The 25,702-nt window shown below is 43.6% G+C and overlaps 1 protein-coding gene across 1 annotated transcript; it reads right to left on the bottom strand.

Annotated features, from left to right (window-relative positions):
* Positions 1-1,134: 1,134 nt before the first annotated feature.
* LOC114584100 (acyl-CoA (8-3)-desaturase-like) lies at positions 1,135-19,157 on the bottom strand. The gene is made up of 12 exons (XM_077927973.1): positions 18,936-19,157; positions 13,041-13,151; positions 11,960-12,157; positions 11,583-11,684; positions 9,840-9,968; positions 9,095-9,152; positions 8,379-8,455; positions 7,279-7,376; positions 6,524-6,620; positions 2,581-2,660; positions 1,757-1,882; positions 1,135-1,186 (listed from the first exon to the last, which is right to left on the bottom strand). Exons 1-12 carry the CDS (start codon positions 19,155-19,157, stop codon positions 1,135-1,137), a joined length of 1,350 nt encoding a protein of 449 aa, XP_077784099.1.
* Positions 19,158-25,702: the final 6,545 nt, after the last annotated feature.

Raw genomic sequence — 25,702 nt, 5'->3', positions numbered from 1 at the left:
AAGAGCAGAAGTTCTTGGTGGCTTTGGGCAAGGCCCAAACACATGGCCTTAGTTTGTGCCCTCAATGTCCAGGTTGATGCCCTGGAGAAGCAGCGTGCAGCTGCTGGGGGACCAAGAGGCTGGATCCATCACCAGGACATCTCACATGCCAGCAGAGAAGGTCTCCAAAACTAATGTTGTCCCCCATCTTCTCCACAGGCCTTTCTTCATGCTTAAGAAGCAATGCACCTCTTATCAAGAAAATGGCAACGGCTATGGCTTTTAATAATCCCTGGCACCCCCAAGTAGATAGGGCTTTTGTTGAAAAAAGCAGATTTTCCAACTGCGCAAATTCTCCATCAGATACCCCACACTTAAAATAAAAAAGGCAAATGAACACAAAGCGTCCTCTGCTCCTGGCTTAGACTGCATATCAGGGACAGCTTCTCTGTAAGAGTCAGTAGGTCTTCTCTACTATACAGCAACAAGTCATCTATGAACCTGCCTTAGTTCAGTAATGTTACCTGCCTGAAGGAGAGGAGGTTGTGCCCCAAAAGAAGAATGTGTTTTAATTTGGTTTGGGCAGTATGTTTCAGGTATGGAAACTGAGTGCATTCTACATGGTATCCTTGACATGACCTGTCATTTAAGTGCTAGCCCTGTGTCAACACAAGCCAAAATGTTCTTGGGCAAACTGATTTGCAAGGCACTGTGGTGCTCCTGAGGTCACTGTAACTTGGTGGATCAGAGCCAGGAGAGTCATCTGTCTAGACCATGTCGTTCTGAAAGGATTATCCATGCAAAGTCTTCCCAAGGATTGGCTGCAGAAGGAAAGCTTCAGGGTGGATGCACCCAGAGTGGCTTGAGGCTGATCAGCTGCTGTGTCAGTGGTGTATCTGTTGCCATGCAGGCTGACTAAAACGCTAAAAGCAAAGTACCCTCTGCATTGATTTGCCTTTCCCAGTCTCTTTGGAGTTTCTCAAAGTTTCTAGAGCTAAATGTCCCAGGTTCCAGAGAAAAACACCCATTCACAGTTTCATTAGGATCTAGCTAATCCCCACTCAAAGTTATGCTTTCCAAGGCTGCTTTTCCCCATTTTCCCAGCAGTGTCAGATGGTGGCAGGAGAAGATTTATTCCTGAGGACCTTCCTCTTCTTATGCATGGAGATAGGCGTCTTGCCAGTGCTCCCCTGATTTCTTCAGAGAGCTGCAGAAGGAAAGGGGGAAATGGCCTCATAAATCATAGACAGCAACATTTCATAAGAGTTCTCTCTTCCATACCCTACCATGACAGCTGCTGTCTGTCATGTCCTCTAAATCTGGGTCACAGCATTGCCCTGACTGAGGGGGATTCAGACTTGGACAAATCACAGGTTGCCCGACTTGGCGAGGGAAAACTTCAGAAACCCCTTCTGTATCTTCCTGGCCTAAGGATGTGGCTCCCCCATCATCCTCAGACCCCAAGGATAACTTCCCTGGAGCTTCTGCTGCTCCACAGCCATGTAGGAACATGCGATCACAGAGCCAACTTTGCGACCTTTAAGGATTGCTTAAAGTTCCAGGGGGGGTTCCCTGGCAGTCATTTTAACCTTACTGAGACAACATCTTTCACAGGGTTGCAAGTGGGACCCACTGAAAGCTGTTCAGGCACTTGCCCTGACTGCAATAAGCTGTTTATTGCTTCCACTTTACATGTAGGCTCCAAGCCCAGTAGGATTTCCCCCACTCCCCAATTGATCCTACCTCACTGATCCTCCTTCAGTTAATTGACACTTACTGCAATATATCTGCAAAAGCCGTGAGCAGGGGCTTGAATTGGTACTCAATGTCATGCTTGGCACAGAGGGATTTCACCAGAGGAGCGACCTTCCAATAATTGTGGCGAGGCATCGTTGGGAAAAGGCTGTGATGAGAAGAGGGATAAATGGGGTCAAGCAGCTAGCAGAGAACCTTACGTGAGCCAAAAGCATCCCAGTCCTGCCCAGTTCAGCCTTCCATGAACTGGTGCTCTCCAGATGTTTAGGATTACAACTTCCATCAGCCCCAGATAACATGGCTGTGTACCATGCAAGTGTCCCAGAGAAACAGGGACATCCCATTTTTTATCACGAGAGAATGGCGGCCATTTTGGCTGCTATGCTCTTGCATGATTTTGGGGCATGATTTCCTCCTTTAAAAAAGCACTTTTTCTGGGGGTGTGATCTTACACTTTTCTGGGGGTGTGATCCCAGAACACACATTTTTTGATACTTTTTTTTGGTTTTTGGTTTTTTTTGCTGGGGGGGGGGCGGAACCGTGGAGCAAAATCACATAAGATCCTGGCAACTGAAGTGGACCACTGTGCTCTTGTGATAAAAGACAGGAAGATGGCCTCTGGGAAGATGGCACCCTGGATTTTGGCTTCAAAATGTTGGAGGGTATTTGGCTGTTCAAGGCTGGTTCAGCCTATTAAATTTTTAGTTTATTAAGCAGTGCAAAAAGCACTCCTGGCCACCACCTGTCTTTCCAGGCGTGAAGTAACATTCAGGATTTGGGGGTGGTCCATTAGTTCCATTAGGGGCTCTCCCACATACATTCATAAAAGGGTATATTTTTACTCACTGGTGCTCTATCTGGAAGTTTAGGTGTCCTGTGTACCAGTCATTGAACAGGGATTGATCCACATTACACGTTGCTGCAAGCTAAGTGGGAAAGAGGAATGTGATGAATCCCACTTCTTTCATTTTAAACCTACCATATTCCGTCATTTAACCTTTATTGTACTGCATACTACTGTTTTTAATTGTTCTTTGTGGATTTCCTTTCCTTGTTGGTACCACATGTGAGGCCACTAAAAAAACTTCTGAATCAGAACTCAACAACTGCATCTGAGTTGTGTGACCATGATGAAAATAGGCTATAATCACGAGTGGAGAACTATGTACACTGCGGAATTCTGGTGCTTGCACTGCTGAAGAGGCAAGTTGTTTTTCAACTGGAAAGTGTGTTTTCTCTGTAGCAGGTTGAAGAAACTTCAGAGAAACTTTGGACTTTCCCCCCATGTTCCTGTTATTTCCACCATATTATTGGTGACCTCAGAGTGCACCAAATAGATCTATTTAAGCACTATGAAAGCAGCATTAAGAGCCACTGATCAACACATTTGCAATTTGTTATATCCACACACACACACTTTTCTTATACAAGAAGAAAAATAACTTTTAGAGTGAATTAATTGCATTGGGAAGTAGGAATAGGTGAATCTGCCAATTTTGGTTTCTTTCTGTTTCTTATTTTCTCACTCTTAAGTTCAATTTCCCCTATTTCCACATCAGTTTGTGATTTTTATTTGGAAAAAGTCCTCATGGACATTCACCAGCATTTTAATACAAATTTCTCTTAATATTCACATTTGTATGCAATTCTACTTAATATACACATTTTGCAATACAATTTCCTGTAATATGATGCAGTTTTGTATGTTATTTTCATGAACACATGCCTTTTAATGGACACTTTTATCCCAGTAAATTCACTTTTGTAACCATTATTCGGCGGGAGAACTGCATTGAAAAATTCAGAAAAGTGTGGATTTTGAAAGATGACTTTTTTTGGTTTTCCTATTGTTTCAGAAAATGCAAATTAGGTAGGTTAACTTGAAATGTGAACTGAATAGAGGGCAAAGGTTAATTTCATTCATCTGATTATAGTCTTCCTTCTTCCCACTCCCCTTTTTATGACGATTACCCACTCTGGGATTCCACAGCTAATTCTCCCCTGGCCTCCTCGCTGGCCCAAATAGGACTAATTTAGCCAGCTAGCCCTAGTGATCATCTAATGTTTATTGGATGGATTTCCCCCTAAATTGATTTTTGAACTTTGAATTTATTGTTATTCTCCCTTTTATACTGTATTTTATGCTGGTTGGTTTTTTTTGGTATCACAATTGTTTTAAATTTGTTGTTAGCCGCCTTGAGCCCAGTTTTCTGAACCAGGAAGGGTGGGGTATAAATAAAAAGTTATTATTTATTATTATTATAAGTTGTATGGGGAGATAAAGATTTGGCATTTGCTTAGCCTTAGGGATCAAGCAAGATGATAAATAACTGGCTATTAAGAAACAAGATTAGTACCACAAGCTCTCCTTCCCTCTTCTCCACACTTTCTCCTTCTCTGCTTGTGTCAGGTCAGAAAACAAAGTTGGCCTATCTTTATTGGCCAAATTATGGGCCTTAGTAGACAATGGAAAGGAAGGATTTGCAATGCAGCCTGTAGGGCTGGGTGTTGTCAGCTTTTCAACATTGCGATGTATCACCAGCCAAACATCACAATACAGTGGTATCTCGGTTGTCGAATGTAATCTGTTCTGGAAGACTGTTCAACTTCTGAAACGTTTGACAACCAAGGCGCAATGGCCGGTGGGCAAAACCCATTGAAAAAATGGAGAAACGTGCCTCAGAAGCCGTTCAACTTCCGAGGCACGTTCGAAAACGGAAACATTCACTTCCGGGTTGTCGGTGTTCAAAAGCCAAAATGTTCGACTTTTGAAGCGATCGACAACCGAGGTACCACTGCATAGTGATACATCGCAGTGTTGAAAAGCAGAGGAACAAGCTTCAATGGTCCCAGCCCCACAGGGCACCAGGGTGAAACCGCATCAGCTCCCTTGGTGGGAGCGGCAGCAATTTCACCCGGGTGCCTCACAGGGCCGGGGCCAATGCAGGTTGTTTCTTCCGCCAGGTGCTGGAAGAAGATGGATTCAGGTGCAGGCAAGCCCCACCCATGATATACTGCCAGGAGAAGGCACCATCGCACTCTGGCTCCCAAACCAGTCCTAGGTGATGTATCAATACATTGCCCAGGCCCAGCAGCCTGTCCCATAATATAGTAGTAGTAGTAGTAGTAGTAGTAGTAGTAGTAGTAGTAATAATAATTTATTATTTATACCCCGCCCATCTGACTGGGCTTCCCAAGCTACTCTGGAGGCTGCAGAATGATAGGGGTGGAGACGCTCCTTTAGGTATACTAGGCCAAAGCCGTTTAGCTTTATGTTCTTCCATATATATATATATATATATATTTGCTTTCGTAGATTTTCACGGGTACAGGAATGCAGGTTTTGGTGTCCTCGGGTATCTTCCCGTGTAAAAGTTGGGGTGTCTAGGCGACGTTTCGACGAGGTCTCACTCGTCATCATGATATATATATATATATATATATATATATATATATATATGCAGGTTTTGGTGTCCTCGGGTGTCTTCCCGTGTAAAAGTTGGGGTGTCTAGGCGACGTTTCGACGAGGTCTCACTCGTCATCTTCAGGCTGGTGCTTTCGGCTTCTTGTTACTGGAACAGAGCAGGATCTCAGTGTTTGAGTTCCTATAAATACTGTTGAGGAGGTGTGGCCTCTAATGTTCTTGGGTAGAGAGGAAGTTCCCAGGCTAGTGTGCCTTTTCTTCTTTTGTTTATTAATTACTTGAGGGATATCTTGAGTGATTTCTTGAGTTGTATCCTGAGTACCACTTAGGTGGGTCATTAGGTGTGGATTAGTTGCTCAAGCCTTTGTGTCTTGAGCAACTAATCCACACCTAATGACCCACCTAAGTGGTACTCAGGATACAACTCAAGAAATCACTCAAGATATCCCTCAAGTAATTAATAAACAAAAGAAGAAAAGGCACACTAGCCTGGGAACTTCCTCTCTACCCAAGAACATTAGAGGCCACACCTCCTCAACAGTATTTATAGGAACTCAAACACTGAGATCCTGCTCTGTTCCAGTAACAAGAAGCCGAAAGCACCAGCCTGAAGATGACGAGTGAGACCTCGTCGAAACGTCGCCTAGACACCCCAACTTTTACACGGGAAGACACCCGAGGACACCAAAACCTGCATTCCTGTACCCGTGAAAATCTACGAAAGCAAATATATATATATATATATATATATACACACACACACACACACACACACACACACACACACACACACACATATATATATATATATATATATATATATATATATATATATAATTTCAAAAGGGGGTAGAAAGAAGGTGGACATCCGGGCGGGGGTGGGACGGGACTTTGGGAATTCCACCAGTCATTGCACCCAATCTGTTTTGACAATACACGGTTTTGGCTTTATGCACAATCCCTGGACCATAACCCCGGAAACATTGAGAGTTGCCCATATTATTAATATTAACCCACCTTTCATCCTAAGGTTCCAGGGCAGGTTACAACAATATACGATACTAAGAGTGGACTTCAGCATGATGCTCTTCCAAACATTCTGTTTGCACAAGCATTGCAGCTTGCCAAATGGAATAATCTCCCCTCTTCTCCTGCTGCCAGCCCACTGTTCCCAGCCCCCTGGTGCCAATTTCAGGAGATGTGGGGTGGGTGGAATGGGAAAGCCTGATTGCACAAGCCAAAATCCTTGTGCGGGGCTTTGGTTGATGTGGTTTGTTAGGTGTCTCCTTCCCTGTGCCCAAATCTATTCAGGAATGAGCTTGTTATATGAAAGAAAGATGAAGATAAAAGCAGTAGTTATCTTACCTGGGCAGACACCCAGTCTAAATTCTGGTCATAGTTAATGTTCATTGGAATGTGGTTCATCTGCGAGATCCAGAGAAACCAAGAGCTTTCTAGGAACCTAGGCAGACAAGCAACAACACTAACAATCACCATCCAAATACGGTAAAGGTAAACACACAGAGGCCACAACCCTTCTTTTTATTTTGCTTTGAAATCACTAGATCAGGGATGGGAAACCTGTAGCCCACCACATGCTGTTGGACTCTAACTCCCATGAGCCTCAACCAGCATGGAATGATGGGAGTTGGATTCCAGTAACATCCAGAGGCCCACTGGTTTCTCAACCGTACATGAGACCAAAAGTCATTTAGAGCAGGGGTTTCCGAACAGTGGTCCATAAGCTTCAATCAGGTGGTTTGCAACATGACTGTAAAAATGAAATTAAAAACCATTCGGCATCTCACACAGTGTATTACAATTACTACAACAGGCAGAATATTCATTAAGTGGTCCTCAAAGACACTCAACAATTTTCAGTTGGTCCATGGGTGGCTCCGGGGGCATCTAGAAACCACCTGTTTAGAGTAACCACTAGGGGAGGCACAGTCTCTCCTGTGAGGCACCTTCCTGGGCTGCCTTTGTGTCATTGTGGTATGAGGCTATGACATATGTAGGGGCCAGTTTCTACATGAAGAGAGCATGTATTCTGAACACACAGCTCATAAATTAAGGAAAGCCTGTAGAGCAGAAAAAGCAGAAGCCAAAAGAACTATTACCTGGCCAACCAGTAGTATGCCATGAAGCTCTTAAATCCCATTAAAGGAACATACATGAGACAGACGCGGACATAGTAAAGCATCATGAAAGCAAACTCCTGCCAAAGGGGGGGGGGGAATAGGTTAGAAAACAGTTGCCAGGTCCTTCATTTCAGATCTACTAACTGTATGCAACAACTATGGAGATCACAAAGACCATAATGAAATATGGATGAAGAGCACTGTTTGCATGCATGAGAACATCCAGGGATGCTGTCATGATAAAAGGAAAGGGCATGAAGGGGATCAGTAATGGTCAAGATGGGACAAGACTGAATCTGATGGGCCAGGTAGATTTTCTACAGGAAGCTACATTTCTCTTCAAAGTGAAAAGAATTCCCAGAATAATTCATTGAAGGGATTTTTATCCCTCTCATCTGCTGATGTCACCCAAGCTTTTTGTTAGGAGGGTGTTCAAATCAGAGATCCCAGGGAAGCTCACTAATCTCAGGGGTCAGCAACCATTTTCAGCCGTGGACTGGTCCACCATCTCTCAGAACATGTGGTGGGCCGGACTATATATATATATTTTTTTTGGGGGGGGGGAGTGAATGAATTCCTATGCCCCACAAATAACCAAGAGATGCATTTTAAATAAAAGGACACATTCTACTCATGTAAAAACATGCTGATTCCCGGACCGTCCACAGGCCAGATTAAGAAGGCGATTGGGCCGCATCTGGCCCCCGGGCCTTAAGTTGCCTACCCCTGCCATAAAGCATTACCAGTCCATGACAGCAGGAGCAACATGCAATGCAAGGGAGGGAGATATGCCTCTTCCCCTGTTTCTCTGGTGTCCTGACGCACTACATAGTCAACAGGCTCAAAGCTGCCTCATAGGAGATGTAGATCTTCCAAGGTATGCAGAGAACGACGTCTTCCCAGTTGCCTTAGCTCACTGCACGGCAGCGTACAATAGCACCAGAGAGCGAAAGGAAGTGTCAGGACCCTACCGTTCTCCCCGCTCCCTGCATACTGCCACTGTTCCTGCTCTGTCTTATACCCCTCCCCAAACAGACTTATCCAGAGGAGAAACCACTGCAAATATGCAGGTGACTTACCAGCCAATTTTTCCTTTGAAATGCGAAACGCAATACAGCAAACTGGACGTATAAAACGAAGGTCAACGGGGCCAAAACTAGTGAAATCAGAAAACAAGAACATTACAAAGATGTAAATCACCCAAACTCAATACAGCCTATCTATCTATCCATCTCTGGTCATACTGGCCAAATAGTAGTAGTAATAGCAGTATATAACAACAACAACAACAACAACAACAACAACAACAACAACACAATAACAATATCTTAAAATAGAATTCCATATTTTCATCAAATCATCCATCTAAAACTTTTGTCAAAAAAAGTTATGCCACCCAATAATAATGCCATTGTTCTCATCCACAAGGCATGGCTTTACTAAAGGTTGCAATTTCCGGATCCATCCTCCTGAGGTCCATCTCCTGGAGCCTTCTGGCGGTTCCCCCACTATGATAACTAAGATTATAGGGAACCAGGCAGAGGGCCTTCTTGGTAGTGGCGCCCTCCCTGTGGAATGTCCTCCCATCAGATGTCAAGGAAACAAACATCTATTTGACTTTTAGAAGACATCTGAAGGCAACCCTGTTTAAGGAAGTTTTTAATGTTTGATGTTTTATCGTGTTTTAATATTCTGTTGGGAGCTGCCCAGAGTAGCTGGGGAAACCCAGCCAGATGGGCGGGGTATAAATAATATATTATTATTATAATTATAATAAAATGGCAGGGACACTCACGGGCGAAGTATATGTGCTGGTGCTGGTAAGGCATGTATTTCTTTTTCTTCTTGCCAAGCTGCAGATGGAGATGAGAAGCAACATGGTTAAGCTGACAACCATATAGAAACTTTCTGAGTGCCAACTTCCATTCATTACAATAGGGATCCTTGTGTTAGCTCTAATGAGTACAATTGGGGAGGAGACATTATACATAGTAGGGTCTTCTCAGTGATGGCACCCTATTTGGGGAGCCTACAGGCCAGAGGTTCTCCACCATTGAGCCCACCAGGCCTCAGAGGTTGGCTTGTTAAGCAGTTCTGGGCAAACCTCAAAGCACGTGACGTGTCATCCTTACGACTTCGCAGCTGTGGCTTGAATCCAGGGACACAAAGGAAGAATCTTTCTTCCTTCAGCCACAGCTGAAACTTTAAATCACCTGCTGTCACCTGCCATCAGGTGACCAACAGCTTGGCCTGTCCAAGGGATATGTGGAGGGATGGCCAGAAGGCTATATCCATTTCTGCACTCCCGCTCCAGCCTGCCATGAGCAGAACAGATGCCATCTAGAAATAAGGAAAATAAGAAACTAATCTAATGGTATAAACAGCCCATCAACAACATGAGCTGCAGGAAGGAGCACTAAAGCTGTGTCCTGGAGATGGCATGCTTCCTTTCTTCCCAGGTTGATCACTAAGAGTATGGATTCTGTTAACATGGTGTTCCCTTTTCCATGATTTGAGTCACTCCCAGGTCTTCTGCTCACCTCCACAGAGAGTGCCTTTCCCAGGCTGAACAAAAATGGGTGCATATTGAGATCAGGGTCCTTGCGGAAGCAGTTGGGTTTGGCATGATGCTGGTTATGCATATAGTTCCATTGGCTTGGTGGTCCACCCTTCATACATAATGAAAACACACACATATATACCATTAATTCGTGGGTAGAGCTACATACTGTACTCATTCCTGCTGTATAAAGATTGCACAATATAAGAGATTAATAAATCTAGGTGTATACATTTGCTCAACTACAGCTGATTTTTTAAAAAACAAAAACGGGGGCACATGATACAACTTTACCATCTGTACCCTCCCATTTCCTACCATCACATGTGAGTTCATCTCCTGCCATGTTGAGTTACTATTAAGTTCTAATATTTTAATCTAAAGGCAAGTGTTCAAAATTCACTCTCTGATCCTAAATAATAATGTGTGTGAGGGAGGAAAAAAGCCTCCCCCATTGTTGTTGTTTGTTCGATTTATATACCTCCCTTTATCAGAAGATCCCAGAGCAGCGTAGAACATTAAAAACACATTGCATTACATTGTTTCACTTTGGAAGTAAGAAGGATGTGCCATCTATCTCACTCAGCTGAATGTATGTCCTTACAGAAGACTCCAGATCTGTAATGGCTCTCTTCACGTCAGAAGAGCATCTCCCTGGCCTGGCCTACTGCCAACTCACTCATTGCTGGGCCTAGATGGCTGTGTGCTCCCTGGATCCCGCAAGTTTTTAAATATAAGCCAGACCAGCTTCCTGTGTTGAGGTGATCGACTGGCTGACGGGCCATTAAGGGAAACAAAGGAAAGGGGCTCTATGCGAGACAGCAAACTCATGGTTAGTTAGAAGGACAAGGCCTGAGTTTAGAGTGGAGTTTGCAGTGATATGACCTAGAAGCAAAGCAGCAAGGAGAGAGAGAGAGAGAGCCATGCTGAATCCAAGGCTGTGGCTATGGAAGAAACAAGACCCTCTTGTGATGCTAATGCTGTGAACCCCTCCATTGTAGACTCAGGTTATATATACATGTGTGTAAATAAACCATATATCCTAAAGACAACACAGTCTCTGTTGTGCCTCATTTCCAAATGGAAACATGAACCCTGAGTAAGCGCCTGAAATCACTGGAATCTTGCACCGCTCAGAGATTAGGGTGGCATGAAACAGTGTATTCTATTGGCCAAAAACCCTTGTAAAGTTTTAAGACGATATCTATGTTACAGAGATACGTAGTGCTTATTTAGTACCTTGACTTTATTTGTTCTTTACTTCCTAGTGAACCAGGATCCACTGCTAGGTAGTACCCAAATTATTCTTTAGCCATGATGAACTGAGGTATTCTAAAGAGCCCCCTTACTGCCAAAGTGAGGGGAAAGAGTTGCCATAGTCCTTCACCAGTGTCTTTTAGCCCCAACAGCTGGTGTTGTGTAGCAAGCTGTTCAAATCTCAGCAAAATCATGAAGCCACTAAGCCTTAAACCATGCTTTTCATCACTTTGCCCCCTGAGTATGGACTGAGGCAATACTAATAGAGTTGTTGTAGGAATGAGTGAGATCCCATATCTGAAGCACACTGAATGCTTAAAACATCATATAATCAACGCTATTTTCATTATCCTTGTTATCATCACACCAGACAAGCCCAAGAAATGATCCTTCTTCCCCCAGTGAAGTGCAAAGAGGGCACTGCTATTGGGACATTGTCATTGTATCCATTTGCATATCATTTTACCTTACATATTCCCATCACAATGAAGTGAAATGGTCTGTTCCACTTGGCCTTCTGAAAGACTGAAAGATGCCCAAGATCATGTTGTAAAAATGCATACTGGATCTGGAAGGCAAAAAGCAACGCTAGGACAATGTGATGCAGTATGGCACCATATATTTGAGAAATGGTGAAGAATTCTGCTACTGCTTTACACGATAAACTCAGGAGCATCAGTGCTAATTTATTGACCAGAATGCCAACAAAGAGGCTGAAATTCCACTGACACAATAAAATTCCAGCATTGTGGCTAGGGAGAATGCTATGAATCATAAAGCAGTTCATTGATCCTGGAGGTGCTGAGAAACACCCCAGAGATCTTCATGACACAAATACATTACCTGTGCAATGGTGAAGAGTGCCACACCAACAAGGAAGGGCACCCAAGATACTCCAAAATACCAGATAGTCAGCCAGGATGCAGTATCTAGCAGGAAAGCATGCAGAAACATGAAGCCGAAGAAGAGAAAACGAGGTTGTAGGAGTCCCATCCTCTTCACTGTGGTGCGCAGCTCATGAAAATCATTGACCAGCATTGCCTGTGAGAGGTACCTAAAGTTAATATCTCTTATCTGTGGTTATATATGATGCAGACTGCGTGTGGAACAGACTTACTCACAGAATCATACTCTGGAAGGCACCCAGCCAGCAGGGGGACTGTGAGACCAGGGGATCTCCTTTAGCTCAGTGTCTAACCAGGGACAGGTTAAAAAAGCAAACAATCCCATCTCCACTATCTCCCCATCTTCATTTCAATGAGGGATGAAGAGGAAGCTGTAGCAAGCATAGGGGTGGACGTCTTTGTAGCTTGGATTGTCTGCAAAGGAACAGCTGGCTACATTCTAATAACTTGAAATACTGAGCTTCTGCAGCATGATGAAAAATCACATGCCCAGTGTGAGTTTTCTATTCTTCAGTGATCTCTAGGACACAATTACTTAAAATGTTGAGAGCAAGGTTATGGGGTCACAAAGGGAGCCCTACACCCGGTTAGGTGCCACAACTAGAACATGGGCAAAGCATGTTACAGGATTGCAGTAGCAAGCTACTGTATATTTCCTGTATTTGTTATATGCAGCGTTATTCCTACCATTAGGCAGAGTTGGTGAGGGAGGGCAGTACCAGACCCCCGTATTTCCTCCTAAGTCCCCCAGCAACTCCCCTTTATCAGAAGACAAAACTATTTATGTCATGCAGCCTACTCTCTGCCCCTTAAGATAGCCTGCTGGTCACAGGTGTGAAGATGGACACTGTCCTGGGACCAGCATCACCAGCACGGAAGTTGTAGGTCAGATTCCAGACCAGCAATCTTCAGTATGTGTAATGGAGAGGGTGCCATCTTATCCTTCCTCCCAGGCTGCAAAATGTCTTGAGGCTGGCCACACCACATATCCTTAAAAGAAAGTTGCGAGGGAAACTCACATTTTTGGTTGGTTCACAGCTGGGTTGATCAGGTGCCAGCTCCCCAATGAGTAGGGAGCTCAGGTATTTCTTGACTAAGTCCTCATCCTTGTGGAAAGCGGTGAAAGCATCCTAAAACCACAGAGAGAACAAAATAGGGTATAAAACGGAGGAGGCTGCTATGCTGAAGTGATGGAGCTGATATTCTGGGAAGTTCGTTTTGAGCTCAGCAATAAATGATACAAGGTGCCGGCTGGTTCTCTTCCTTGAGGGCTGATAGTCTCAGTGATGCAGGCTGATGGGTGATTTTGGAATTACAGTTCATTGGACAGCTGGGATTGGGAGTCAAGAGAGGGGAGGGAGGCACAATCAGGGTTTTTTATTTTTAAAAAACAGTCGAGTGGTGTATAATTTTTATTAAATAAATAAATACAAATTCTGAACAAGGACGGAGATACGACTTGACATTTGGAAGGGGAAGTAACAGGACCTCTGTGGGCCAGTGAGGGGTGGGGGGAGAAGCAGCAGTAAAAAGAGGGGGAGGAACTGTTGTGAAAGACTGAGAGAAATGAGAATGGAGGTAAAGTAGGTGAAAAAAATAAAGAAAGGACAACATACTGAGAATTTTGCCTGGGGGATATGTAACTTTGGGCAATTCCCTCTTGCAGGTGTATGATGAAAGAACATCCCAGTGACACATTTGGGAGTGACATACATTTCACCCGTTCACTGTTAAGTCAAATAAGGCACATATGAAGGCCACTCCATACAGAATTTCTCCGCTGGTGCTGGTTCTCATTAGTGGTCCCCCACACAATTCTCTCCCCCCCCCCCCAGTTGAGTTTCCTGAGTTTGCTGATCCCTCCCTCTCTCAAGTGTGAGTGTGCTGCTGTTATCATTCCGTAAGTCCAGGCACTCCAAGACTAGTGTAAAGATAACAGTTGGGAAATGCTTTCTTTCTTCTGCATTCCCTTGGGGACATTTGTTTCTGGGCTGGCATATCAGCAATAGTTAGGGCCAGAGCCACGCCATTCTGTCTCTGACTCTGACAAGGAGATGTCCAAGGAAGTAGTGAGAGGTGCTGGCTATCTTAAGATTATCACACACACCCTACCCTATACTCTTTTGATCTTATTCTCTCTCAAACAGAGTCAGAACTGGGTGTGGATGGATCCATTAAAGGATGGCTGTCTAAAACCCCCTCTCCCCACCACCCAAAGTAAGACCACTAACTCCAGCTTCTAAAATTAACCAGCTGCATTTTTGCACTCTCACTCTCACACCTGAACATCCAGCAGAGGCGGATTTAAGGGAGTAAAACTTTTCCTCCAAAGAAAGCAGCACAGGGAGAGCTTCCTCACCTTCTTTGTACCAGGCTGTTCTTTCTGCCAACTCTGTGAATGTGAGTATTTGCGTCCTCTGGACAGTCAAACTGAATGACCAAATTCACAGCAGGGAAATCAAGCCCCCGAGCCGCAAGATCCGTAGCAAAGAGAACTGCTGATTCTTGCCACAAAATCAGTGTAGACTTCCATTCTATTCATGTGCTGCTGCTTGCCACAAAGAGCCAGTATAGGGAGCCCGGGTCGAAGATGACTCTAAACAAATATTGAACCTCTTTACAGCTTGCAAAAAATACAATACTTTTCTTATTCAGATGACTTCTCAAAAAGGAGTACAACATATTGATTTTCTCGTGCAGTTCACAAGCAACATAGTTCTGTTCCAAAGTTGCTGGAGTACTGAACTTTGCCTTCTGGTGTACCAGATATATTCTGGGTCTTTCAAGCTCAGCCGAGCCAGGTCCTCCACTGATTTGGTTTGCGTGGCTGAGAAAAGCAGAGTCTGGTGCAGTGCTGGGAAGACCCCAGAAACCAGAGATGTAGTTAGGGCATTTCCTCATGTGCTGTGACAAGATTCTTCTTGTGGGAGTTTGTGTCATGGTCCTGTGTGGCTGTGGCGCTCTGCATTTGGGAATGTGTACCTTGTGTGGGGGACGCGGGTGGCGCTGTGGGTTAAACCACAGAGCCTAGGACTTGCCGATTGCATGGTCGGCGGTTCGAATCCCTGCAACGGGGTGTGCTCCCGTCGTTCGGTCCCAGCGCCTGCCAACCTAGCAGTTCGAAAGCACCTCCGGGTGCAAGTAGATAAATAGGGACCGCTTACCAGCGGGAAGGTAAACGGCGTTCCGTGTGCTGCGCTGGCTCACCAGATGCAGCTTGTCACACTGGCCACGTCACCCGGAAGTGTCTGCGGACAGCGCTGGCTCCCGGCCTCTTGAGTGAGATGAGCGCACAACCCTAGAGTCTGTCAAGACTGGCCCGTACGGGCAGGGGTACCTTTACCTTTACCTTGTGTGGAGGAGAATATCTCTTTCAGGGGACTTAGATTTTCTTCTCCTTTCTGGTTTGCCCTGCCCTGTGGACTGCAAGTGAACTGTTTTCAACCTTCCCGCTTGGCCTGAGTGAAAGGAACTTAAACACAAGGACTAGTAATGGTCACATTCTTCATCTTTTCTACCCTCCTCGAAGACGCAGAGGAAAAAAGACAACCTGATGACTTCTGGTTTAAATTGTTTTGGAAGAAATTCAGATAAATGGTTGGAGGGGGGGTTGTAGCAACAGTTGTTGGTCATAATAGCTCAATTGTCCCTAAACATGATGAACAGGTGGCAATTAGTGTTTTTCTTCTCAAAAAAAGGTATATACACTTGAGTACCCACAAAAAAAGATGCACTGGTGGCAATCATTTTTGATCCTTGCATCTGAGGAGCATCAGTCAGTGACTGATCTGTTCTGTGCACCATAACTCAAATCTAAAAACTCCTAAAAGTTCTACTCCCTCTGGAGTAGAAATCATATATCGAACAGATGGAAAGCTCTTTAATATGAGCAGGCTGAAAGCAAAGAGGAAGGTTACTGTACCTTCTGTCATAGAGCTTCAGTATGCGGATGACAACGAGGTGTGTGCAGACTCAGAGGATGAACTCCAAACCATCCTAAATATCTTCACAGAAGCTTATGAAAAGCTTGGCCTATTGCTCAACATCCAAAAAACAAACAAAACAAAAACACAAAAACCAAAGTGCTGCACCAACAAGTACAAAACAACCCATCTGCAGCACCACAAATCCAACTCAATGGTGCAACGTTGGAAAATGTTGATCACTTCACCTACCTGGGCAGTTATCTCTCCATAAGGACCAACATTGATGTCGAAATCAGCATTGCCTGAGCTCTGCGAGTGCAGCTTTCTCCCAAATTAAGTGCAGAGTGTCTGAGGACTGGGACATTTACAGGGAAACCAAAACGCTTGTTTACAAAGCTATTTTACTACCAACCTTACTGTATGCTTGTAAAACATGGACCACTTATAAACGCCATCTCCAACTCCTTCGAAAGATTCCATCAACAGTATATCTGAAAAATTTTACATGTCAACTGGGAAGACCGGCAAACTAATGCCAATGTACTAGAAGAAGCAAAGATCACCAGTGTTGAAGCAACGATCCTTCAACGTCAACTTTGTTGGACTGGTCATGTTGTGTGGATGCCTGATTATCGTTTTCCAAAGCAACTACTCTATTCTGAACTTAAAAATGGAAAGCGTAATGCTGGTGGTCAACAAAAGAGGTTTAAAGACTCTCTCAAGGCAAATCTTTAAAAATGTAGTATAAACACTGACAACTGGGAAACACTGGTCTGCAAGTGCTCCAATTGGAGAACAGCCTTTACCAGAGGTGTCATGGGCTTTGAAGACACTCGAACTCCAGATGCAAGGGAGAAACGTGTTAAAAGGAAGGCACACTTGGCAAATCCACACCATGATCAACTCCCACTCAGAAACCTATGTCCCCACTGTGGAAGGACGTGTGGATCCAGAATTGGCCTCCACAGTCACTTACGGACTCACAGTTAAGACCGTGTTCATGGAAGACAATCTTACTCGGCTACAAGTGATCTCCAGAGAAGAAGAAGAACCCAACTCGGATCCAGCTAGACCAGCAGTGAGTCAATGTTAAGAATAGATAGGCAAGAACAAGTCGTGTGGCACACCTTTTTCTCTATAAAAATGTATAGAGCTTGCTTGCTTGCTTGCTTGCTTGCTTGCTTGCTTGCTTGCTTGCTAGTCTGAACAAAGGAACAGTTGCATAGTTCCATAATTCAGTGGATCATCAAGCATAGTGAGGCAATCCAAGTGTGGGCATGGTCCAATAATCAGAGTCATGAGACAAAGTCGGGTCAAACACAGCAGAGCGGTCCAACGGTAGGCATGATTCCAAAAGCAAGACATTATTGACAGGCACAGGCAGTTTAGCGTAGGCCACAGAACAAGCTTCTAGGTTGCACATAATAATTAGATAATGATTTCTGATGTAATTGTGATGCTTAGCTCATTTCTTAGTTGCTGCTTTTTGAATAGTGTTTTATAGGGTGTAATTGTTTTATTGATGATTTGTTAATTTTGTGTTTTATGCTGTATTTGTGACGTTCTATTATGTTACTGGTTTTTTATTGTTTGTAATCCACTTTGAGATTCATTTGAATGAAAAGCAGCATAGAAATAAAAGCAATCAATCAAAGGAGATTAAGAAACATCTAGGTTATGTCCAGGTGCTATGGCATTTCCAACATGAATGCTATTTTTAGTTGTTATAATGCTCATCGTTTTAGCAACAGAAATAAACTATTAGTTATTTCTTTTGAGATTAATTTCAAAGGTGTGCTGCATACCACAAACCAAGTAAAATGTTAACAGTGCTAACTTTAATTCATCAAGGTATCCCCATTCATTTTCCTGCTTTATTGGATTTAAAAAAACAAACAAAAACAAAAACAAAAAAACAAGCTGCAGATGAAAAGACCTAAATTATGCCCCTTACCAAGAATGCTCAATGAAAACAAGCTTTCTTTCAAACTCACCAAGTAAACCCACTAAAATGAATTTACCTAACTAGTCATGTTTATTAATTTCATTGGGTCTACCCTGAGTAAATCTTAGCTAAATGCCACCCAAATAGCCTTTTCTTGGGCTACCCTTGATCATAGGCAGTGCTTTAGGAATTTCAACTTCACTGAAAACACCACTGAATGAATTTGGTTGGGAAGCTATTGTGAGAGTATAAGGCTGTGCAAATACACAGAGAAAGATAAAACCCTAAGCATAATTTAACAAGAAACCACACCCACCCAAACCTGAGAGATCTCACTGATGTTTCTGAAATTCTTCGAGGCTCCCCAGCGTTATTGATATTTTGTCTGATGAGAAGCCCTCAAATCCACTTGAATATCACCTGGACAAAATTTAGGTGGTGCTTCTGAGCAAGCATTTTTTGAAGACGCTTTGAAGCTTAAGGTTGCAATCTCACACATTATTAGGCTGCTTAAATCCCCTGGGATTGAAATGCTGTGGGATTTAAGCAGGCTAACATTATATATGGTTCTAATCTACTATTTGCCCCATTTCCATGTCTGAAAGAGGAGTTGCAGCCTCTTGCTTCATCCATCCATTCCCGGATACAACCCAAATTCTTTTCTGAATAGCCTGCGACTTCTGGAATTTCCTTTTCTGTCCCTTCAGATGCTTCTTCCCTTAGTCTAAATCTTTTCAGCACCCTCATATATTATACAATGTTGGCAAGTAAGCACCATATCATATGGTCATCTGAGGCTGCCTTACATTAAGTCTGACCATTGCCCATCTCACCCAGTCCTGTCCATTTTGCCTGGCAGTGGTTCTCTAGGGAACCAGGCAGATACTGTACCTTTTCTATGTCTCCTACTTGAAATCCACTGAGATAATAGGCAGTACCAAGACTGAACCCGGGACATCATGCATACAAAGCAGACGTTTGGCCACTAAGCTATGGTTCTTCCCAAATGCTCTGGGTCCCCAGGCCCCGCTACAAGCTCTCACCGTGGCATCTTGTCCTGCATAATGGCTGATGACACGGGTTCCTCCAGGGTGTCGCAAATGGAATTGGCTGATATCATAGATCTTCCTTCGGATTACCAGCCATCTCTCCTCCTTGAATTCTCCCTTGCCTGTGCGGAGTCCTATCTCCTCCCAGGTGAAAAACTGTGGGGAACCCGAGGCAAGTTCTGGCTTTCCCACACTAGTGCCCGACTCTGGAGGCATCCTGACCGTCCACTGAGCACGTACAGCTCAGTTTTCCAGCTAACTACTCTGCTTCCACTCTGTCCAGTGGAAAGGTTGTTGCAACTGTGTCTCTGTGCTCCGCTTTTATAGAGACCTATTGTCATCAGCACACACCACCCTTTCCATTCCATTGCTCCAGGCGTTTTCTTTCAGAGCCGTCCTATTTTGCTCTTCAGCAATGCTTCATAGGAGTCACCCTTCACCAGTCATGTCAGCTCATGATTCTTCTTATGAGATTCAATGAACACATCAGCGTACATAACGTTTTATCCTTTGGGGCTATGCATTGTGCAAGAGCTACAGCCCATTCTAACAAAGCCTTTATCTACAAGTGCTATAATCCTCACCAACACTTTGAATTTCTTGAGCCACACAATGCGTGATTTCTATACCACACAATGTGTGGTTGTATGTTGTGTAATGCCAATCATACTAATCGCTAGTGATCTCTGCTCTGATACAGCCTTGAGTATTGGTCTAGAATTCCTAGGCTTTGTGATCTGCTATAGCTCTATATAGGGACGCGGGTGGCGCTGTGGGTAAAAGCGCCTAGGGCTTGCTGATCGAAAGGTCGGCGGTTCAAATCCCTGCGGCGGGGTGCGCTCCCATTGCTCGGTCCCAGCGCCTGCCAACCTAGCAGTTCGAAAGCACCCCCGGGTGCAAGTAGATAAATAGGGACCGCTTACTAGCGGGAAGGTAAACGGCGTTTCCGTGTGTGGCTCTGGCTCGCCAGATGCAGCTTGTCACGCTGGCCACGTGACCCGGAAGTGTCTCCGGACAGCGCTGGCCCCCGGCCTCTTGAGTGAGATGGGCACACAACCCTAGAGTCTGTCAAGACTGGCCCGTACGGGCAGGGGTACCTTTACCTTTACCTTTATAGCTCTATATTGTGGTAACCCCTACTTCACAGCATTAGGCCCTCACTCTATTCAGTCAAAAGTATTGCTTCCCTCACTTGAGTGGTAGCCCCAAAGGCAGAGATTTGGGGGAACCATAGGGACAAGTATGGTAGAGGAACAGTATATGGCTGATGGTGATACCAGCAACCTCCTCCTTGACTAAGTAGTAATGAGAATATTTTCATTTGTCCCCATTCACAGTGAATACATGGCAATGTCAAGAAACCACTTGACAATTTTGATTTGACAGTCTTGTCGATAACATTACTATTTTAATCCTGTGCCGCAGAATCTTAGTTCTTAGGCAGGAAGAACCAGATGCACAAATATAGGATGAGGGAGCTCTGGCTTACTACCAGTACATGTGAAAAGGATCTAGGGGTCTTGGTGGACCACAAGCTTAACATGAGTCAACAGTGTGATGCAGCAGCAAAAAAGTGAATGCTGCAACAGAAATATAGTGTCCAAATCAGGGGAAGTAATAGTTCTACTCTATTCTACACAGACCAAACCTGGAATACTGTGTTCCAGTTCTGGGTGCCACAATTTAAGAAGGATGTTAACAAGCTGCAACGTGTGCAGAGGAGGACAACTAGGATGACCAAGAGTCTAGAAGCCAAGTCTTATGAGGAGTGGTTGAAGGAGCTTGGAATGTTTAGCCTGGAAAAGAGGAGATATGATAACCATCTTCAAATATCTGAAGGGCTGTCACATGGAGGATGGAGCAAACTTGTTTTCTCTTGCTCTGGAAGGTAGGACTCGAACCAATGGCTTCAAGATGCAGGAGATTCCGACTAGACCTATGAAAAAATATTCTGACAGTAAGAGCTGTTTGACAGTGGAACAGTCTCCCTTGGGAGGTTGTGGACTCTCCTTCCTTGGAAGTTTTTAAGCAGAGGTTTGATGGCCATCTGTCATGGATGTTTTAGTTGAGATTCCTGCATTGTGGGAGGTTGGACTAGATATCCCTTGTGTCCCTTCCAGCTCTAATATTCTATGATTCCATTAACCTTTAGAGCTGAGAGCATCCCAGCCCACCTGTTTCAACTAAAGAAAGCAACAACTTAGAATAGGTCTAGATTGATCCACCCCATGTCCTGGAATGAAGACATGAGATATGAATGCTGTAAAGGCCTCAACGGACTTACAGCAAAATATTATAAAGCTTTAATAGAATTTACAATTAACATTTTGTGATTATCAGAATTGAATAGAGAGTAAAGAGGGGAAATATGAAATGCAATTTAAAAAGATATAATTTAAGGTAATCATGGACTGGGAGGGAGGGGAGTCGTGTGCTCGCGAGAGCAGAAGATAATGTGAAAAAATTGAGTATTTATATAAAATGGAAACTTAATAAAAATGATTTTTTTAAAAGGAGACTCAGGTCTCCTTGTCAGATGTGTCCTTGTGAGCCCAAGTATCCTTTGGCCCTGCTAGCCCTGCTAGCTCTGGGCCAATCTACACTGTGCCCATCTCAGTAACTGTACTAAAAATGCTGCAGACACCATTCCCTGTTTGAGAAGGACTCACCTCCTCAGCTGAATGTCTCAGCTTCATTTTTCCTGTTTCTCCCCCCGCCCCAATTATTTTTATTAAATTGGTTAATTAAATTTCCAAAATATTACAAATCAAACCAAATTAATTGAATTGAATGCAATTTCTTAAAATCAGGTTTCCCGCTCCTGTTCCAAACATATGATTATCACCTCTACAGTGGTACCTCAGGTTAAGTACTTAATTCGTTCCGGAGGTCTGTTCTTAACCTGAAACTGTTCTTAACCTGAAGCACCACTTTAGCTAATGGGGCCTCCTGCTGCCGCCGAGCCACCGCTGCACGATTTCTGTTCTCATCCTGAAGCAAAGTTCTTAACCTGAAGCACTATTTCTGGGTTAGCGGAGTCTGTAACCTGAAGCGCATGTAACCTGAAGCGTATGTAACCCGAGGTACCACTGTACTTTGTTCTCTTTTGCAAACCCCAGGGAAGTTGTGATCTTCCTTCCAGGAAGCTTCTATTTTCTATTGAAATGGTGGGCACAGGAAACAAATAATAAGCAGCAAATGCTGATTCCCAATAACGGAGTTCACAACTTTTGCCTCTTGTAGATAATCCTTCTCTGTTTCTGAAATGTAGTCCTTCGAAAGGAAGATACATTAGTATGAGGTTCACAAATAGACATTCACACTTTGCCAGAAACTCTTTGCCAAATCAAGGACATAAATTTGTTCTACAACTAAAGTAAAGAAGGAAGAGTATGCAGAAGATTTGAAAATCAAGCATATAAATGGGACGACCAGTCAGATTTGAGGCCTGTTTGACCTGCAGGGGTTTTTCTCCAAAGTGAATTGGGGATCTCTAAAGAGTTTTGGGGTGATTCAGATATTTGGATGTTTAAAAAATTCTGTAGACATCATGTCTGCGAAAATTAAAACATTTGTCTCCAGACTTGCAATATAATGAGAGCGGGGAGAAAGGAAAGAGCTCTTTTGTGAATGAGAGGTCTAGCTTCTATCAGAGAGAATTATTTTTATCTGGGTTTTCCAGCCACACTGCTTTGGGGACTGGATGTTGAAAGTATAATATATCACCTTGTTCTGTTCTGTTAATCTTTTTTTTTTTAATGTTATCCACAAACTGTAAGGCTGCTTTTGGAGAAAAACTGCAGCAGTGTGCTGGTCCCGGGGGCTAACCGAGAGGCGAGGTCTGAGTCCAGTCCGAGGTTAATGAAGGTTGTCCGTCAAAGCTGTAGCTGGGCCCAAGGTGGGGAGTCGGGTGGGATCAGGAACTCTGGCAGAAGAGCAGGTCAGGGTGCAGGCAGAAACAGGCTAGCAACAACGTTGCTCCCGCAACCTGGGACTGGGGCTGACTGGCTTTAATCTGCCCCGAGGCATAGGGCAGCCCTGGTCCACAGGTGACTCGCCTCTCCTGACCCGGAGGCGAGCACTCCTCCTGCAGGAACTTAGTTCCCTCCGCCTCTCTGCCCTGAGCCTCTGCAGCTCAGGAGAGGCTGGAGGGTTACTGGTCCCAGAGGCAACCTCCTCTTCCCCTGACGGGGCTGAGAGTGGAGCACCTGCAGGCAATGTGTCCTCCATCACTTCAGGGGCCAGAGCAGACTCAGCTGGTGCCTGCACCTGAGGATCCAGCACAGGTGAGGACCCTTCAGGCTCAGGCCCCAGCCCCGGCTCAGCTGGTTCTGGAGGCGGGGACTCCTGTGCAGGCTGGGATTCCTCAGGTTCAGCCTCTGAGTCCAAATCCCAGGCCCACAAATTTCATCTAACTCTGCCAAATATCAAAAAGTTATAGATGGTTCTTGGGGGAGGGGGCAGTGTTTAAATTTGATAGGGGTCCGGCACAAAAACCCTTAGTCTGATTTGTCTGTAATCTGTCAGATATTTTCTACTCTAAAAGTTAATGAGCTTGGAGATAGCCCAGTCGGTAGAGCATCAATCCTGTCTGAAAATTTTCCAATCTAATCTCTCAGTATGCATTTCTTATCTTCCCTATTACATTTCAAACTCATAACCAATATCTCTATCTTTTTCTACTTTGTAACACTTTGTATATTTCTCCTTACAAAACCTCTTATAGTCTTACTAGCGTAATTTGTTGATTACAGTTGCTCTTCAAATAATTCATATACTTCTTCCAATCTTCTGTAAATCTCTGGTCCCGCAGGTTTCGAATCCTTCCTGTCATTTTGTCCAATTCTGCATAGTCCATTAATTTCGTCTGCCATTCTTCTTTCGTCGGAATTTCTTCTTGTTTCCATTTCTGGGCTAACAATACTCGTGCCGCAGTTGTTGCATATAAAACAATTTAACATCTTGCCTATTAATTTCCTGACCAATAATACCAAGTAAAAATGCTTCTGGTTTTAAAAAAAAATACATATTTCAACATCTTTTTCATCTCATTATATATCATTTCCCAGAAGTTCTTTACTTTTTTACATTCCCACCACATATGATAAAATGTTCCTTCTTTTTCTTTACATTTCCAACATTTATTATTTGTCTTATACATTTTAGCTAATTTCACTGGTGTAATATACCATCTATACATCATTTTCATCATATTCTCTTTCAAACCATTACAGGCTGTAAATTTTATCCTTTCATTCCACAACCTTTCCCATTCTTCAAGCTGTATATTATATCCAAAGTCTTTTGCCCAATGTATCATTACCGATTTCACTTCCTTGTCTTTCAAATGCCATTCCAACAGTATTTTATACATTTTAGACATTGTTTTACATTCATGGTTTAATATTTCTATTTCAAATTTTGATTTTTTTTATCATCAAATCCTTTTTCCTTTAAATCCTCTTTATATATTTCATTGACTTGGCGATAGTGCAACCAATCATTTACATATTCTTTAACCTCTTCATATGGTTTCATTTTCCATTTATTTCCTCCCCCCCCCCAACAATTTCTCATAGGTAACCCAATTTTTACTCATATTTATCTTTTTCACACTCATAGCTTCTAATGGAGATAACCACCATGGTGTTTTACGTTCTAATAAGTTTTTATACCTGTCCCATACTTCATATAAAGATCTTCGAAATATGTGATTACCAAATCCTTTATGGATTTTTGTTTTATTATACCATAGATATGCGTGCCACTTCCTCTCTTGACAGTTGTAGCAGCGACCGCTCAGAGCTGTGTATTTCTGTCACTGGAGTTCGTGTTTTCTTTCCAAGAAACAAAAGCCAGACTGCCTAATCCCTGATTCTCTAGGACTTCAGCAATGCTTTGTTTAGAGTTGTTTAGAGACAAGATTCTATCTTTCCTTACCTTTTTGACAAGTGGCCTACCTTCTGTTCTTCTTTTCTTCTTATTATACATGACTAGTACGGCTGCGATCTGATAAACAGGACGTACAGTATTATATATGAGGGGAAACTCCACCATCTCCTTTGGGGCTTTTACTAAATCCCATCAAATATATGCAAAGTTTCTCATCAGGAGAGGATTAGGACATTCTGAAATAGCATCCCTGTAGCTTTTGGTTTCCCAAGTTGTTGTCGTTATGAAGGATTTAAAATTTAGCAACAGGTCTGTCAGATTAATTCACAGCAACGAACAAGCAAATTCTTCAAGTCTGAACTTGTACTCTTAAATATGAAGAAAAAATATCATCAGAAAAACCATAAGGAAAAGCTGCAACTTTCAGAGGCACAGAAAACACTTTCCTAGAAATCCTTAGATATTGTTAAGAGATTTATTTACAAATTACAGCGGATTATATGAGAGTAGTCCAAAAAGAGGTGTCAACTCAAATGACATGTGTGTCCTACTGAGATGTATCGGGGGCGGGAGGTTGGTGGGACTAGACCTGACTTAGCACTGCATGCTTGGGTACGGTATTTGGTGCAGCACCAAGCCAAACTGCAGCATCAGAGTGGGGGAATTGCTGCAGTCCACCAGGGTTTGCTGTCCATCACCAGGAAACCCCTCCTTGGAGTGGGACTAGTGGGCCTCCACCCAGTGCTGGACCAATGAGACAGGCTAAAGATGTGATTGTGGTGTTCTGCTCTCTCTGCCACCTAGTGGCCTCCCTGACCAAGCTGATCAAGGTGATCCCTGGTGTGGTGCTGGTGCTGTCTGGAATGGTG

This window comes from Podarcis muralis, chromosome 1, assembly GCF_964188315.1.
Source record: "Podarcis muralis chromosome 1, rPodMur119.hap1.1, whole genome shotgun sequence".
Lineage (NCBI taxonomy): Eukaryota > Metazoa > Chordata > Lepidosauria > Squamata > Lacertidae > Podarcis > Podarcis muralis.
This window is presented reverse-complemented; position numbering and strand designations above follow the sequence as displayed.